At 40.1% G+C, this 18,256-nt stretch overlaps 1 protein-coding gene across 6 annotated transcripts in view; it reads right to left on the bottom strand.

Moving 5' to 3' along the window:
- Positions 1-18,256, bottom strand: part of LOC117067497 (schlafen family member 12-like) — a 139,989-nt gene that overhangs the window by 20,623 nt on the left and 101,110 nt on the right. For 3 of the 6 annotated variants that reach the window (XM_033184158.1, XM_033184159.1, XM_033184160.1), the window contains 2 exons: positions 17,268-17,378; positions 13,645-14,195 (listed from right to left, as the gene is read on the bottom strand). The exons of the other annotated variants lie outside the window; for them this stretch is intronic. In XM_033184158.1, coding sequence (XP_033040049.1) covers positions 13,645-14,195; positions 17,268-17,378 — 662 coding nt within the window. Of the gene's footprint in view, positions 1-13,644; positions 14,196-17,267; positions 17,379-18,256 lie in introns of those variants that run through there. 6 annotated transcript variants of the gene reach the window in all.

The following is an 18,256-nucleotide window of genomic DNA, read 5'->3' as shown; positions in this document are numbered from 1 at the left end:
TGTCAGAAGACCAGTTATTTTGAACAGAGAGGTTTTAAAATGAAGAACTATTCACTAGATATAAAGACTTTTTAACTCAATCATGGAAAAGGCAAAAAAGTAACACCACGGTATTATGGAGGTGACTATGGAAAGGAGCCATCACCCCTGAGGCTAGGAGAACAAATGGAAGAGATCTTTGAGGGAGCATAAGGCAGCCACTGTGAGTGCTGGGAAATTTCTTTTAAAAGCATCTGAAAAGTGTTTATGGGAAAGCTTATAAGACCTTATTGAAAAATAATAAATATATAAATACATTAAATCATATACCATGTCCATGGATTGGAAAACCCAATATATTAAAGACCACTTTGGGAGGCTGAGGCGGGTGGATCACCTGAGGTCAAGAGTTCAAGACCAGCCTGACCAACATGAATAAACCCTGTCTCTACTAAAAATACAAAAAATTAGCCAGGCGTGGTCATGCACGCCTGTAATCCCGGCTACTCAGGAGGCTGAGAGGCTGAGACAGGAGAATCGCTTGAATCTGGGAGTCAGAGGTTGCGGTGAGCCAAGATCATGCCATTGCACTCCAGCCTGGGCAACAAGAGAGAAACTCCATCTCAAAAACAAACAAAAAAATTAATTCTCACTCAATTGATGAGTAGATCCATTGAGATTCCATTTTAAATCCCAGCAGTATTTTCCTAGAGCATTACATACTGATTATAGATTTATATATAAGACCCGAAACACTCTTCAAAAGAAAAAGCACATTGTGGGCAGACATCAAATTTTCTTATATAGCAATAATAATTAGAAAAAATAGAGCATGGAATAAATGACAGAACCTAAAACTCACATACTGATGGAAAAATCTATGACAGAGGTGGCATTGCAGTTAAGTGGGGAAAGGAGAGACTATTTTATAAATTGTGTTGAGATATCTGCTATCCCTAGAGAAAAAATATTAATTTGCGTCCTGTCCTCCAAAATCTATTCTGCTAAAATAAAAACATAAATACAAAAATATAAAATCAGTAAATTTTTAAAGATAATATAGGGACCAGGTGTAGTGGCTCATACCTGTAATCCCAGCACTTTGTGGGGTTCAAGGTGGGCTAACCACTTGAATCCAAGAGTTCGAGACCAGGCTGGGAAACATAGTGAAGCCCCGTCTCTACCAAAAATACAAAAAATAGCCAGGAATGGTGGTGCATGCCTGTGGTCCCAGCAACTCAGGAGGCTGAGGCAGGAGGATCACTTGAACCCAGCATGCCACTGCACTTCAGCCTGGGTAACAAAGCAAGACCCTGTCTTCCGAAAAAAAAAAAAAAAAAGGCAAAATCATGATGTTTCCACTCTGTTATGGGTGTTAACAAACCTCTCCCTTACAGAAAGCTGGAAAATGACTAGGCAGTGGTGATATGACCAATATATCCAAGGCCTGACCAATTACATGGGAGCCCTTCTTAAGCACAGATTCCATAAGTAGAAATTGTGCCTTTGCAAATTAGGTTACTCACTTTCTTTTTCATCTTATATGAGATGCCTTCTTTTTCCCACCTCACATTTCACATTCACATGCCTTTTTTAGTATTAACATAAATACAGTAGAATTTACTTTTTCATGTACAGTAAAATTTACCTTTTATGTATAGTTCTATTAATACATGTTTAGAATCATGTAACCACCACAAAAAAGAATATAGCCACCACCACACGCACGCGCGCGCACACACACACACACACTAATGCTTTCCCCCAATTCCAGTCCCTGCAAAGCACAGGTTTGTTCTCTATCCCTAGTTTTGTCTTTTCCAGGATGTTGTATAACTGTAATCAAATAGTACGTAACCATTTGGGATTGGCTTCTTTGCATAATATCTTTGAGTTTCTTCCCTGCTGTGTCTATTAATTTTTCATTTCTTTTGATCGCTGAGTGGTATTCCATTGTTTGGATGTACCACTTTTTGTTTAACCATTAACCCATTGAAAGACATTCAGGCTATTTCCTGGGTTTGTTAATTATAAATAGAACTGCTATAAATAGCCATGTATAGCTGTGATGGTTAATACTGAGTGTCAACTTGATTGGATTAAAGGATACAAAGTATTGATCCTGAGTGTGTCTGTGAGGGTGTTGCCAAGAGATTTGCTTTTGAGTCAGTGGGCTGGGGAAGGTAGATCCACTCTTAATCTGGTGGGCACAATCTAACCAGCTTTCAGTGACTATAAAGCAGGCAGAAAAACGTGAAAAGAAGAGACGGGCCTATCCTCCCAGCCTCCACCTTTCTCCTGTGCTGGATGCTTCCTGACCTTGAACATCAAACTCCAAGTTCTTCAGTCCTGGGACTTGGACTAGCCCTCCTTGCTCCTCAGCTTGCAGACAGCCTATTGTGGGACTTTGTGATAGTGTAAGTTAATACTTAATAATAAACTTCCCTTTCTATATATATATATATATATATATATCTCCTATTAATTTTGTCCCTCTAAGAGAACCCTGACTAATACAGATTTTGGTACCAGGAGTAGTTCTAAAGGAACAGAATATTAAGGATGGAATTTTTTCATTGATTTAGGGGTTTCTGGAGTTGGCTGCTTAATACGATTAGACCCAAAAATGCTAAGGACTCTGCTTCTAATAATATGGAGAACACTGACAGTCCTTGCCGTGAACTGTTTAGAGAGTTGTGCAAAGTAAATGCATTTGGCAATCCTGAGTCACTGCTCGTGAGAGGCAAGGAGTTTAGTGACTCTATACATAATACTTTTGACCATATGTGGAGAACCAAGGAACATAATGAAGCTAGTTGGTTGCTCCTAAGTTCAGTAGACACAGTGATGAAAGAAAATGATGAGCTCAGGGATTCTGTCTCCTGGCTTCAGAGGCAGATACTGAGCCTCAAATCTCCTAAGATTGCCCTGAGTGAGAGCCTTATCTCCTGTAGAGAAAGAGATGAAATTGTGGAAAAACAAAGCTCTCGTGAGAGTGGCTGACCTGCAACAAAAGGTGCATGCACAGCTTCCTCAGGTGTCTACTGTTAAAGTGAGGGCATTGATTGGAAAAGAATGGGACCCTGCAACTTGGAATGGGGACATGTGGGACGACCCTGATGAAGCTGAGGACACTGAGTTTGTAAACTCTGATGAACCTTGTGAGAAGGAGCAGCTTCCCCATCCCAAGTAGTGGCAACATCCTCTCCTCGACCCATGCTGCCATCAGCCTTTACTCCTTTGTCTGAAGAGATAAACCCTGTGCTGCCTGAGGCAACAGTGATGGCCTTCCCTGAGGCAGTTGCCAGGCAAGATGATGTTGATCCTCCTCAGGAGCCACCCCAACACTGCTGTTTGCTTCTAGACCTATAACTAGACTAAAGTCCCTTCAGGCCCCTGGAGGTGAGGTTGAGAGTGTGACCCATGAGGAGATGCAATACGCTCAAAAACAACTGTTTGATTTCCCTAATTTATATAAACAGCAATCGGAGAACAGGCATGGAAATGGATATTAAGGGCATGGTATAATGGTGGAAGGAACATAGAGTTGGATCAGGTTGAATGTATTGATCTGGACAACCAAAGTTGCCATAGTGGCAGGGATGGAGGTTATGCATGGGCTCAGGAACATGGACTTCCACTCACCAAAGCTGACCAGGCTATGGCCACTGCTGAGTGCCCAATTTGTCAGCAGCAGAGACCAACACCGAGCACTCAATATAGCACCATTCCTCGGGGTGATCAACCAGCCACCTGGTGGCAGGTTAATTATATTGGACCTCTTCCATCATGGAAAGGGCAGAGGTTTGTCCTCACTGGAATAGACACTTACTCCAGATATGGGTTTGCCTATCCTGTATGCAATGCTTCTGCCAAGACTACCATGGATAGACTCACGGAATGCCTTATCCACCATCGTAGTATTCCACACAGCATTGCCTCTGACCAAGGCATTCACTTTACAGCAAAAGAAGTGTGGCAGTGGGCTCATGCTCATGGAATTCACTGGTCTTAACATGTTCCCCATCGTCCTAAGGCAGCTGGATTGATAGAACGGTGGAATGGCCTTTTAAGATCACAATTAAAATGCCAACTAGGTGACAATACTTTGCAGCGCTGGGGCAGAGTTCTCCAAAAGGCTGTGTATGCTCTGAATCAGCATCTGATATATGGTACTGTTTCTCCCATAGCCAGGATTCACTGGTCCAGGAATCGAGGGGTGAAAGTGGAAGTAGCACACTCACCATCACCCCTAGTGATCCACTAGCAAAATTTTTGCTTTCTGTTCCCGCGACATTAGGTTATGCTGGCCTAGACGTCCTAGCTACAGAGGGAGGAATGCTGCCACCGGGAGACACAACAATGATTCCATTAAACTGGAAGTTAAGATTGCCACCTGGACACTTTGGGCTCCTCCTACCTTTAAGTCAGACTAAGAAGGGACTTGCAGTGTTGGCTGGGGTGATTGGCCCAAACTATCAAGATGAAATCAGTCTACCACTCCACAATGGAGGTAAGGAAGAGTACTCATGGAATACAGGAGATCCACTAAGGAGTCTCTTAGTATTACCATGCCCTGTGATTAAGGCCAATGGGAAACTACAACAGCCCAATCCAGGCAGGACTACAAATGGTCCAGACCCTTCAGGAATAAAGGTTTGGGTCACTCTGCCAGGGAGGAAAAAAAAAAAAAACCATGACCTGTTGAGGTGCTTGCAGAAGACCAAGAGAATACAGAATGGGTAGTAGAAGAAAGTAGTCATCAATACCAGTTATGGCCACGACCAGCTGCAGAAATGAAGACTGTAATTGTCATGAGTATTTCCTCCTTCTTTTGTTAAAAACATGTTTGTGCATGTATACACTTGTACTAAGAAAATATCTTCATTTTATTTCCTTTTCCTTTATCATGTGACATAAGATTTATTGACTTCATATCAGCATTTAAGTATTGTTAACTTTATGTAATAGTATTTGGGTTAGGGATTGGTGCCTTTCTGGTTGTACGAAGGATAGTTGTATTATGCTAATCATAATTATGACTTCATTATTGTCTTTATTTGAAGATTATGTATAATCTCAAATGGAGATGTTTATGGATTCAAGTTGACAAGAGGGGACTTGTGATGATTAATACTGAGTGTCAACTTGATTGGATTGAGGGATACAAAGTATTAATCCTGGGTGTGTCTGTGTGGGTGTTGCCAAAAGAGATTAAAATTTGAGTCAGTGGGCTGGGGAAGGCAGACCAACTCTTAATCTGGTGGGCACAATCTAATCAGCTTCCAGTGAATATAAAGCAGGCAGGAAAATGTTAAAAGGAGAGACAGGCCTAGCCTCCTGGCCTACATCTTCAGATTCTTCAGTTTGGGTACTCGGACTGTCTCTCCTTGCTCCTCAGCTTGCAGACAAGCTATTGTGGGACGTTGTGATTGTGAAAGTTAATACTTAATACACTCATATATATATATACATGAGTTATATATATTAGGATATATATATAATAGTTCTGTCCCTATTAGTTCTGTCTCTCTAAGAGAACCCTAATCAAGCTGCATCCCAGAGATTCTGGTACATCGTCTCTTTGTTCTCATTAGTTTCAAAGAACTTCTTGATTCCTGCCTTAATTTCATTATTTACTCAGGAGTCATTCAGGAGCAGGTTGTTCAATTTCCATGTAGTTGTGTGATTTTTAAGTTAGTTTCTTAATCTTGAGTTCTCATTTGATTTGATTGCGCTGTGGTCTGAGAGACTGTTATGATTTCAATGGCTTTGCACTTGCTGAGGAGTGTTTTACTTCCAAGCCCACCTAATTTTTGTATTTTTAGTAGAAATGGGGTTTCGCCATGTTGGCTAGGCTGGTCTTGAACTCTTGGCCTCAATTGATCCACCGCCTTGGCCTCCCAGAGTGCTGGAATTACAGGTGTGAGCCACCATGCCTGGCCCTACATATGTCTTTTTCCATCATTTTATTTTCAACTTTCATACATTTGAAGTGGAGTTCCTTATAGACAGCATACAGTGGGTCATGATTGTTAATCCACTCTGCCAAATGGTTCTTTAATTGGTATATTTAGACCCTTTATATATTATATAATTATTGATATGTTTGGGCTTAAGTATGCCATTTTATTTTTTGATTTCTATTTCTTCTCTGTGTTTTTAATATTTTTTTCTTGTCCTTGCCTTCCTATGGGTTATGAATGTTGTGCAGAATTCTGAGTTATCTATTATGTTTTTAGTGTATCTTGTTGTATAGCTTTTATAGTAATTATAAAAGCTGTAATAGGTATTACATTATATACACATAATTTTTCACAGTGAACTGGTATCATTTTACTAGTTCTACTGAAATATAGAAATTTTACCTCCAGTCATGTCTCTTTAGTCACATTTCTTTATTTATAATAAAATTATATTAAATATTTCCTCTAAAAACATGTAGAACCACATCAGAGAATGTTATAATTTTTACTCCAACTGTCAAACATAATTTAGAAGACTCAAGCAGAGAAAGAAAGCCTATTGCATTTAGCCATATTTTTATTTATTGTGTTCTTTCTTCTTTTCTTATGTTCCGTAACTCCTTCTTTTTTTTTCATTGCCTCTCTGTTTAGATAACTTCTTTTAGCTGTTCTGTTAGAGTAGGTCTTTTGGTGATGGCGATTAATTCTCTTATTTTTCCTTCATCTGAGAATGCCTTGGTTTTCCTTTCATTCCTGAAGAATACATTCTCTGTGCATAGGATTCTGAGTTGAGAGTTCTTTTTATTCAGTACTTGAAAAATGTTATGACACTTCCTTCTGTTCTCCATGATTCTGTCATTCAAATTGTTATTCTCTATAAAGAAGGTGTTTTCACTGGCTGCTTTAAATATATTTTATGTCCTTAGTTTTCAGAAATTTAATTAAAATTTGTCTTGGTACAAATTTCTTTGAGTTTGTCTTGTTTGGGATTTGCTTAGCTCCTTGAATCTGTGTTACCTGAGTTATCAGGTAAATATCCAAGAGAACAAAAGAGGAAAAAAATGATTGCGACAAAGGAGACCAAAAGGAGTGAGAGAGAAGGAAAATTTCACCCTAGACATACAAGCCACTCTAAAAGATTTTGTTTAATGAAAAAGTGGGAGGAAGGGGATCGCTGGGGCTTGTCCAGGGAAAGGCTACTGCCAAGAAGCACTGTGTCCCTTTCTCCTCCATTCTTCCCTCTTATGAGCCAGAGATAGAAACTAAAACAGCCTAAAACTGGGGGGTGTAGTGTGATTGATCCCCGACCAGGTTACTTGAGGGTTCATATCTGCTGCTTGCACCCTGAAGGCTCAGCACTGAGCAAAGGCCATGACGCCTACCTGAGGAGTAGGTATCCCTGAGAACCCAAACATCCCAGAATGTGTCTGGGAACATACCAAGGAAAACGGTCTCATTGCAAACAGTAGGCAAAGAGCCAGAATATTTGCTTAAAAGAAGCTTAGGGCTGGGTGATAGGGCAGATCTCTGGAGCTGTCCTGCTACCACCCAGGAATACCTTGTATGTAAGTCCTAATAAATTCATCTATTCACAAACCTAGATTTGTCTCAGCCATTCTTTGGTTTCTTGGCACTTTCTCAGTTTGGGAGTATGTTGCAGTCCCAGTTTTTTTTGTTTGTTTGTTTTGTTTTGTTTTGTTTTGTAACAGCCTGAGGGAGAGGAATAGAAAAAATATCATAATAACCTGAATTCAGGGTGCCTTAGTCTATTTTGTGTTGTTATAAGGAATTCCTGAAGCTGCGTAATTTATAAAGAAAAAGGATGCATTTGGCTCACAATTCTGATGTCTAGGAAAGTTCAACATTGGGCATCTGCATCCGGTTATGTCCTCCGGCTGCTTCCACTCATGGCGGGAGTCAAAGAGGAGCCAGTGTGTGCAGACATCACAAGGCAAGAGAGGAAACGAGAGTAGGGAGAGGTGCCAGAGTCTTTTTAACAACCAGCTCTTATGGGAACTAATAAAGTCAGAACTCACTCACCCCAAGAAAGGGCATTAATCTATTCATGAGACATCCTCCCCCATGACCCAAACACCCTCCACTGGGCTCCCTCTCCAACACTGAGGATCAAATTTGAACATGAGGTTTGGAGGGGACCAAACATCCAAACTATAGCACAGGGAGAGAAAAAAAATAACCAACTGAATTATATGTAGATAAATTTTTGTTAATTTTTATTTTAGGTTTGGGGGCACATGTGAAGGCTCATTACACAGGTAAACATGTGTCATGGGGTTTTGTTATACATATTACTTCATCACCCAGGTATTAAGCCCACACCCATGAGTTAACTTTTCTGCTCCTCTCCCTCCTCCCTCAAATAGACCCCAGTGTCTGTTGTTTCCTTCTTTGTGTTCATAAGTTCTTTCATTTAGCTCCCACTTATCAGTGAGAAGATGCTGGATTTGGTTTTCTGTTCCTGAGTTAGTTTGCTAAGGGTAATGGCCTCTAGTTCCATCCATGTTCCTGCAAAAGACATGATCTTGTTCTTTTTGATGGCTGCATAGTAGTTCATGGTGTATATGTACCACATTTTCTTTATCTGTCATTGATGAGCTTTTAGGTTAATATAGACATAATGAATAGATTGCACATGCACATAGATATAGATATCAAACGTATATCTAAATTAAAACAAACATCCATAATTTCACCCAATTGGAAATCCAAAATTTATATACCAAAGAATTTATATAACAAAAAGATATATAAGGTTGTGATTGCATTTAGAACTGTAAGGGTTTTTTTGTTTGTTTTTTTTTGTTTTTTGTTTTTAGAGATGGAGTCTTGCTCTGTCACCCAGGCTGGAGTGCAGTGGCGCGATCTCGGCTCACTGCAACCTCTGCCTCCCAGGTTCAAGTGATTCTCCTGCCTCAGCTTCCCAAGTAGCTGGGACTACAGGAGTGCATCACCACATCCAGCTAATTTTTGGAATTTTTAGTAGAGACAAGATTTCACTATGTGTTGGCCAGGCTGGTCTTGAACTCCTGGCCTCAAGTGATCTGCCTGTCTCGGCCTCCCAAAGTGCTGGGATTACAGGCTTGAGCCACCATGCCTGGCCAGAACTGAAAGCTCTAAATTAACTTTAACATTTGCCAAAATGCACCAATTGAGAAACCTCATGGACTTAATAAATACTCAAATTATGCTTATGCCTGAGATTCCAACAAATTTAAACATTATACCCCAAATAAATTTAAAAGATAGCTAAATCACTTTTTAAAAATAGCTATGCCTTATTTTATATCTTGATTGAATTGCCCATAGTTGTTGTACTCAGTGCCTTAAAGTATCTCACATTGAACATAGACTCCATGACACAATAAATAATAAATTAAAATTAAATTTTTGGCACTCAAAAATTGGCTTGATAAAATAGGATCATATAAATCCCTTTAAAATAGTTAATATTGTTCAAGGTAAGTTAAAATAGGCCCTTGAAGGACTGAAAGTTGTTACATAAAACCTCATTTATATAACATAAAAAGGATAAAGGGGATAATTATTCCCTGCTGCTAGTCCATTTAACAGCCCAGTGTTGCCTGTTCTTAAACCTGGAAAATGATAAGCAGCAGGCACCTCACGGTGAAGGACTACAACATTAATGCTGTGGACTTATCTACTAGGGCCTCATACCCAGTATCTAATATGACTAAAATTACTAACTCTATCCAGTCAATAACTGCTAAATACTCTGTTCTTACAGACTTGGCTAATATGTTCAATATGTTCAATTCCATGCCAATTTCAACAGACTCCACTATAGTTTGCCTCCATTGCGGAAAAGACACAATATACCTCTTGCAGGCTACACCTCAGTACCTTCACAATTTTGCATTGATGCACACATCTTACAGACAAGATCCTTTTTAATACTTAATTTTTCTAGAGTAGGTTCACAGCAAAATTGAGCAGAAAGTACAAAGATTTTCCATATACCCACTGCCTGCATTCATGCATAGCCTCCCCCATTAGCAATATCTCCCATTAGCGTGGTACATTTGTTACAATCAATTAATCTAAATTAATACATCATAATCACTCAAAATCCATTGGAACTTCTACATTAGCATTCATTCGTCTTGTACATTTTATGGGTTCGGACAAATGTATAATGACATATATCCATTATATAGTATCAAACACAGAATTTTCATTGCCTTAAGAATCCTCTGTGGTTCAACTATTCATTCCTCCCACTTCCTTAATCCTTGGAAACCACTGATCGTTTTACTGTCTCCATAATCTTGCCTTTTACAAAATGTCATACAGTTGGAATCATACAGTATGTGGCTTTTTCAGATGGTCTTCTTTTTAAAGAGACAGGGACAGACAAGATCTTAAGTGCATGCATCTTCCTCTGGGAGCACAGATATGATATTACATTAATAACCTCCTCCAAGGAGATGTCATTTAGTCTACTCATATGGACATAAAAGTGCAACATCTTTTCATCCTTTTTATATTCTCATAGCAAAATATTCTGCACTTACAAATTTTACTTAATCTCATTGATACTGTAACTTATAAATCAACCCACTTTAAATGTGGCACCCTCAAAAAAAAGGCTCTACAAGCTATCCATATTAATACCAACAGACACACCCATTGGTGCCTGCAGAGATTCCTTTACTGAGGAGACTTTAACAAGCTCTACTCATGCCTCCTAAAGTCTAGACCACCTGTGATGGCTACGAATTGCCAGAGTGCTCTCGGCCTCAGGCTATATGCCATTAAAACCACAAATGACTAGCTCCATACTGGGCTCTCCTGGACATAGAGGCTCTCACAGATTCTGAGTCCGTGACCCTCCATACCTGGCTACCTGTTATGCTTTCAGTCATGGAAACAGCGCCCTGTAAGCTCAGCCCCTCAGAGGGCCCAGGTTTGTCTCTATCCTGTCTCAAGGAAGCTACCTTGTCCTGGGGTCTCTAGCATATTCACACGCAGAAGGGAGTGACGTCCCTTGTCCTTGGTCCCTTGCCAGATGCCATAGTGCTGGAGGAGGTCACCTCTCACCCAGACCCCTTGGCTACCTGGGAAGCTCCTTTGGATTGACTGAGTGAAGAGCAGTAGAAGTTCACAAACTATATGAATGCCACTGCCAACCACCATACATGATGGAGCTAGGTGGAATATTACTGAATGCTGGATGCCCTGGCCAACAAATGGCCCCATCTCCACATTCTTTATGAACTGTTGAGCCATTGCCTAATGAATTGTCCCTTTTAGATTAAGGAACACTAAGAACCTCCTTACTCTTAGATATCCAAAATCACATGCCTGTGTATATTAAGGCCACCATATGAGGCCTTACAATTACCGAGGTGATAACCAAGACAGACATTTCACATTGCAAAATACACCCTGAATGGGCTCCTGAAAAAGAGGCATTCAATAAAACTTTCATGACTCTAATAGGTCCCAAATAGCCATTTTAACTGAGAAACATAAGAGTCTCTCCAAACAACTTCTTTTAAAGTTCCAGTCCAACAAATGGACCTCTCAATGTGTCTTTATCTTGCCCCAGGCCTTAATTTTATAGATTTTCAATATCAAACCCCTCCCATCAGGAGGACACAGCAAGTGTGTATATTCTCTGGGGACCAATTAATAGTGATTGTCCAATGGGCTAGGCAGCTGCTTATCTGATATGGGACCCGTCTGAGCCTAAACTTCAACCATAAAACAAGCAAGCAAGAAAAACCAAAACTCTGTCAAATGCAGCTGCACACCATTCTGTTTTTTTCTTATCTTTTTTGTTTTGTTTGTTTGTTCTTGCTTTTTGTTTTCGTCTGAGACAGGGTCTCACTCTGTTACCCAGGCTGGAGTGCAGTGGCATGATCATGATTCACTCCCCTCCTCTACCTCCTGGGTTCAGGCAATCCTCTCACCTCAGCCTCCCGAGTAGCTGCAACCACAGGCACACGCCACCACACCCAGCTAATTTTTTATGTTTTTTGTAGAGACAGGGTTTTACCATGTTGCCCAGGCTGGTCTTGAATGCCTGAGCTCAAGCAATCCACCTTCCTTGGCCTCCCAAAGTGCTGGGATTACAAGCATGAGCTGTCATGCTCAGCCTGCTGATCTTACTATTGATGTGGGTGTTTTTGTTGTTTTAATATCTGGAGGCACCAACTCTCCATACAAGCCATTGTTTTAACCAATCATGGCAAATGCTAAGCCCCACATCAACCTGAGTCTGTATCCACTTAAAAGAAATGCTCAAGACCTATATCCTAGGTGACATTTTCCTGCATAAGAGCTCACTGCTAGAGATGATGCTGCCTCAGATGACACCAATCCAGCTTACCATCAGAGATGAATTTACTCCTGCACCAGACATGGCATCACCCTAGACACAAAAACCTTCACCCCAGTGACACCCATGGACTGTGTCTTCTCAGGCACAAACTGGACACAGAACATTTGGCCTTTTTTCCTTTGATATCAGGGATTCTATTATGTTTCTGAGTGTGCTGTCTGCTTAGCCTATCATCCTGGCATACTCCTTGTCTCTGCCAAAACATACACCCCACACTCCCATGCCTGAAGGAAAATTTAACAGTAGTTACCACTACCTATGCCATTCTAAAAATTAATGGAGGGCCAAGCACAGTGACTTGTGCCTATAATTCCAGCACTTTGGGAGGCTGAGGCAGGAGGACTGCTTAATTCCAGGAGTTCCAAGCCAGCCTGGGCAACATGGGGAAACCCCGTCTCTACAAAACATATAAAAGTTAGCTGGGCATGGTGGTGTATGCCTGTAGTCCCAGCTACTCAAAAGTCTGAGGTAGGGGAATCTCTTGATGTCAGGAGGTCAAGGCTGCAATGAGCTATGACCACACCACTGCACTCTAGCCTGGGTGACAACTCTTGACCTCAAGTGATCCACCCACCTCGGCAAGTTCTCCATTTTGATTAATCTCTTCATTGGCTGAATTTCATTGCAATGTAGTTTTCAAGAAGATATTAGAGAACTATGTTTTCCATGTCCATTGGATAAGAATGTCGGATATTTCCTTTATAGTCAAATGACATCTTGGTATGGCAAACGTGTAGATAATTTTCCTAATATCCCTTAAGGAATATCTATAAAGAACTTACGAAGAAGTGAACATAGGCTAATCCCAGCTTTCCAACATCACGTCAAGTTGCTTAACTTGCAAAGTTTTCAAAGATGTATTTTTACAGAATTAGAGAATGTTATCAAATATGTAATGAAAAATATCTCTGTAGCCCAGTCCATCTTCCATGATTCAAGTGAGCATTGGACAAGATTTAAACATCCTTATCTATACTGATTACCTGGGAGACACTGGAAAATGTCAAAGGCGAATTGATCTGTAAAAGAATTGATTCTCTGGCCGGGCGCGGTGACTCACATCTGTACTCCTAGCACTTTGGGAGGCTGAGGCGGGTGGATCACGAGGTCAGGAGTTCAAGACCAGCCTGGTCAAGATGGTGAAACCTCGTCGCTACTAAAAATACAAAACAAAATAGCCGGGTGTGGAGCCGGGCACCTGTAATCCCAGCTACTCAGGAGGCTGAGGCAGGGAATTGCTTGAACCCAGGAGGCAGAGGTTGCAGTGAGCCAAGATCGTGCCACTGCACTCCAGTCTGGGCAACAGAACGAGACTCATCTTAAGAAAAAGTAAACAAACAAAAACAAAATGAACAAATAAACGAACAAAAAGATTTGATTCTCCTTAGGTAAGATATTTGAAAGAGTCTCTTCCAAGTCTTTCACTGTTTGAGCTGTTGTCCGATAGTAGGATTCAGGGTAAATTACTTGCAAGTTTAAATCATACTGGCAGCTTGTCTTGCCTTCAGGACTCAAGTAGAAGATCTTTGTCATGACACACACTTTTTCAGTGTAACCACCAATTTTTACCAGTTTCTGTTTTAAAGTTTGGGCAGTTTGTGTAGAATAGCCTTTAAACTCCTCGTCCTGTACCATGTGGATGGTGTATAGGACTGGAGGCTTGTCTTGGGAAATCAGAAGAGCATCACAGAGGACTTTGTGGTTCTCTTGCAAGCCCAGATCCAAAGACCAACTCCTAGAGAAGATTAGTGAGCCCTTACTGACAGAGCCCATTTCTTCACATATTAATTGCTCAAGTCCTTTATGTTGTGAGAACAGATTTCTGCAGAGGGTTTCTGGAGTACAAGTTATCTTTTCTGATAGCCCTAGATGGGGAAATAATGATAAATTATAAAATATTGAGAACTTCCAACTTAAGCCATGGATACAAAGCAGCTTGTATCAGATTAATTCTCCCACCAAAAGCAACTATAAAAGCTGTGTAAAAGTGTATCAGGGCCAGGCATAGTTGCTCACACTTGTAATAACACCACTTTGGGAGGTAGAGGCAGAAGGATCACTTGTGCCGAGATGTTCAACACCAGTCTAGGCAACATTGTAAGACCTCTTCTCTACAAAAAGGTTAAAAAGTTAGCCAAGCATGGTAGTGCATGTTGGTAGTCCCAGCTACTCGGGAGGCTGAGGTGGGAGGATCACTTGAGCCCAGGAAGTTGAGGCTGCAATGAGCTGAGATCATGCCACTGCACTCCAGCCTGGGCAACAGGGTGAGACCCTGTCTCAAAAAAAGTATACATTTATACATATATTTTAAAATTTATATATATATATGTGTATATATAACATAAAACTATAATGTAAAGGTCTGGAGAGCAACCAATACAAGCAGGACTTAAAGGTCTACAATCTTTAATAGAGAAGAAGCACAGGAAGTAGCTTTACATTCACCTCTGCTTTTTCCCTACGGAGATTTTCCATATCACAGCATTGGTAAATAGAGCCCACACAGAAATCAGCAGTTTTACTAGGCTAAAGAAAAAAGAGGTCAGAATTCAGGGCAGCCAGAGGAGCTGGGATTTCAGAAGCAAAATCCCAGAGAAGATGAAACTGCAGAGAAGACAAAATCTACCTACAAATTTCCCTCAACTCACTGGCTAATACAGGTGAGATGCTAGAAACACAGAAGAAAATATAAACTGGGGCTGGGTGCAGTGGCTCATGCCTGTAATCCCAGCACGTAGGAGACCGAGGCACGTGGATTGCTTGAGCCCAGGAGTTTGAGACCAGCCTGGGCAACATGGTAAAATCCTGTCTCTACAAAAAATACAAAAATTAGCTGCAGTTAACCGTAATCATGCTACTGCATTCCAGCCTGGGCAACAGTGTGAAACCCTGTCACAAAAAGAAGGGAAGGGAGGGGAGGGGAGGGAGGGGAGGAGAAGGGAAGGTGAAGAGAAGGCGAAGGGAAGGTGAAGGAAGGCGAAGGGAAGGGAAGGGAAGAGAAGGGAAGGGAAGGGAAGGGAAGGGAAGGGAAGGGAAGGGAAGGGAAGGGAAGGAGAAAATATCAACTGATCAACTGGGAGATTAAAGAGCTGAACATCAATTTCATCAGCTTCATGGTGCTCAGGAGACACAAATTGGAATTCAACTCCCAGCCAAGTAGAGGGGTCTTGGTAAATACCCCAGACTTTAAGACCCCAGAAGAGCCATGACCTAGTAATTGTGCAAAAGTAAAAGCTACTATACCTAGAAAAGCATAAAACAAAACTTCAAAAGAATAAAAGCAATCACTGGTGCTCCATCTGCCTGCAAAAAAAAAAACAGTGTGTAACCCTATCTGGAGAAATGCAACATCTACTGAAGTCTCTACAATTTGTAATCCATGATACTATACAAAATTAAGAGACAGGATAAAAATCAGAACAAATTACTAGAAAATAAGAGAAAAACTGGATGAGAGAAAAAGACTGGGAAGTGCTTCAGATATTGGAGTCATCAAAGAGGGACTTTAAAATTACTATAATATCTTTTTTAAAATCCCCCCAAAAATAAAATAGATGAAAAGATAAAGATGTCCTGATTCTCTTACAGGCTCAGAAAATTGAAATCAATGGATAAAAATCATCAGGGGTTTGATACCCTTAAGCCCTGCTTTGTTCAAGGGTCCATTGTATGTAGTAATATCCCAGAGGCAGCGTGACAGATCAGTGGGTGAAACTGAGTTTTCAGTAACTGGATCTAGGAAAGGTGGTTATCCACATGGGATAAAATGAAATAGCCCCCTACATCACTGCTTATGGATATGGATTACATATTTAAATGTTAAGTGTAAAATTTTAAAAATTTTAAAAGAAAATGAACAGAAATATCTTGATAACCCCCGGGTAGGGAAAGATCTCTTATACAAGGCACAAAGAGCACTAAGCCACAAAATTTTCAAATGGTAAGTTTGACTATATCCAATTTAAAACTACTAAGGAGAATATGCCTTGCGAAAAGAAAAAATGCAAGTCATGAACTTGGAGAAGACATCTGAAATCTGTAATATCTGTGACTAAATGAGGATTTTATGTTAGAATATGTGAATTGCTCCTAGAAATCAGTAAGAAAAAGACAAAACCTATTACAAAAATGAGCAAAAGACAGATTCGCCACTTCATAGAAGACACAATATCTTCTATGGCAATAAGTATATGGAGAGGTGCCCAACCCAATCAATAACCAGGGAAAGGCATACCAAAAAGAGATAGCATTTTATACCCATTTGACTGAGGGAGAAAAGAAGTTCAAGAGGCGAACAAGCAGAAAGATGAAGAGAGAAGTCTGGCATTGGAAGAGATGTGGCATTTCCAATATATTGCTGGTGGGAGTAAAGTGAGCCATCTACTTTGGAAATTATCTTATTGGCATTATCTTATTACTTAAATATTCACACACTGCCTGAACCAACAATTCTACCCCTACTTAGGCACCCAAGAGAAACTCTTGCACATATGCATCAAAAGACTGAATAAGAATATTAAAGGTAACACTGTTCACATAGCAGAAAACAGAAAATAACTCATTGCCTATCAACAACAATAGGTGAATAAATCAGAGATGCTGAGTATTTCTTCAGTAACTGAATATAGCCATGCCTGAAGCTGGGTGCCAGTCCAGACTGCTCAGTGACATGATGTATATTCTTCCTTTTCTGCTTAAACTAAGCTGAATTGGGTTGCTCTTATTTTCAAGTAAAGAAGTTTCTATTACACCAAGAAAATTACAATCCAAAGCTAAAGAAATAGAATTTGACAAATTCAATGACTAAAAACACCAAAGAATTTCCATAAACACAAGAATGTGCTTCCATAACAAATGTCAAGACAGAGCTAGTTTGAAGAGAAGGAGGTTTAAACACAGTCACACCAACAACTCCATGGAAGCCAGAATTAAACTACCTGGAAGGTGATATCTCTGTGGCTGAATTTTGAAGTTAATATATTCACGAAGTGGACAACTCTGGGAGATAGGCGATGATGTACTTGCTGGAGAGGGCAGTTCTTTATATACTATGGAATAATGTTAGAAAACAAAATCACACTCTTAATTTGGCACAAAACAGATTCAACCTAAGTAATGCACAGTATGCCAAAAGTCTACTTAGAACTGACCCTGCATTCCCAATACAAAATATTAGATATTGTGGTTACATATTGTGGTTAGATTCCTAGGTCAGATACAAATTGTAAAATTAACCCTTGATGCTGCTGATACACTCTATACTTGGAATGAAAATTAACAGTAAAAATGCATTGATAGCAACTTAATACATTGCCATATAACTGAGTTTATTTTAAAAGAAGTTAAAATTAGAAGAATGTGATGGCTAGTGAAGGAAAGCTGGGTTTTATGCAGATTCTGAGGGACAAGCTTGCATTTTCAGAGATTTCGTTAAGTTGCTAGTTCTGGTCTAACTTCACTGGAGTCTTTCCTTTTCCAAAACCAGATAAAATATCAGCATTATTCTTCGCTCATTGGTACCATTTAGGGTTACTCTTTGGCTCATAAATGTGAGAGGAAGAGGGAAAAGGCTTTACAGGAAATAAATGGAAAGGGGGTAAAGAAAGATGAAAGAGCAAGTAAGTAAAAGAGTAAGTGTTCCCGAAAGAAAGTAATGGTTAGTTACAAAAACTAAGCTCTGAAAGAAAAAAGAAAAGAATTGAACAGGCTTTCCTTGAAAGTGGGCAAAGATGTGGTAGAGAAGAAACATCTAGAATCTTTGCATCAGATAAGGCTACTAAGAGTAGATATTTACTTATTGCATGGAATATCTGTCTTCTAAGTCTGTAGAAGAAAACAAGAGGCAGGGAAGTATTGATTATATCCACCAGAGATTAGTAAATTAGATGTTGAAATTTGAAGACTTTTAATCTTGTCCCTAATCCCA

Source organism: Trachypithecus francoisi, unplaced genomic scaffold (assembly GCF_009764315.1).
Source record: "Trachypithecus francoisi isolate TF-2019V2 unplaced genomic scaffold, Tfra_2.0 Lachesis_group20, whole genome shotgun sequence".
NCBI lineage: Eukaryota > Metazoa > Chordata > Mammalia > Primates > Cercopithecidae > Trachypithecus > Trachypithecus francoisi.
Note: the sequence above shows the minus strand (reverse complement) of the source record. Positions and strands in the feature narration are given on the sequence as shown.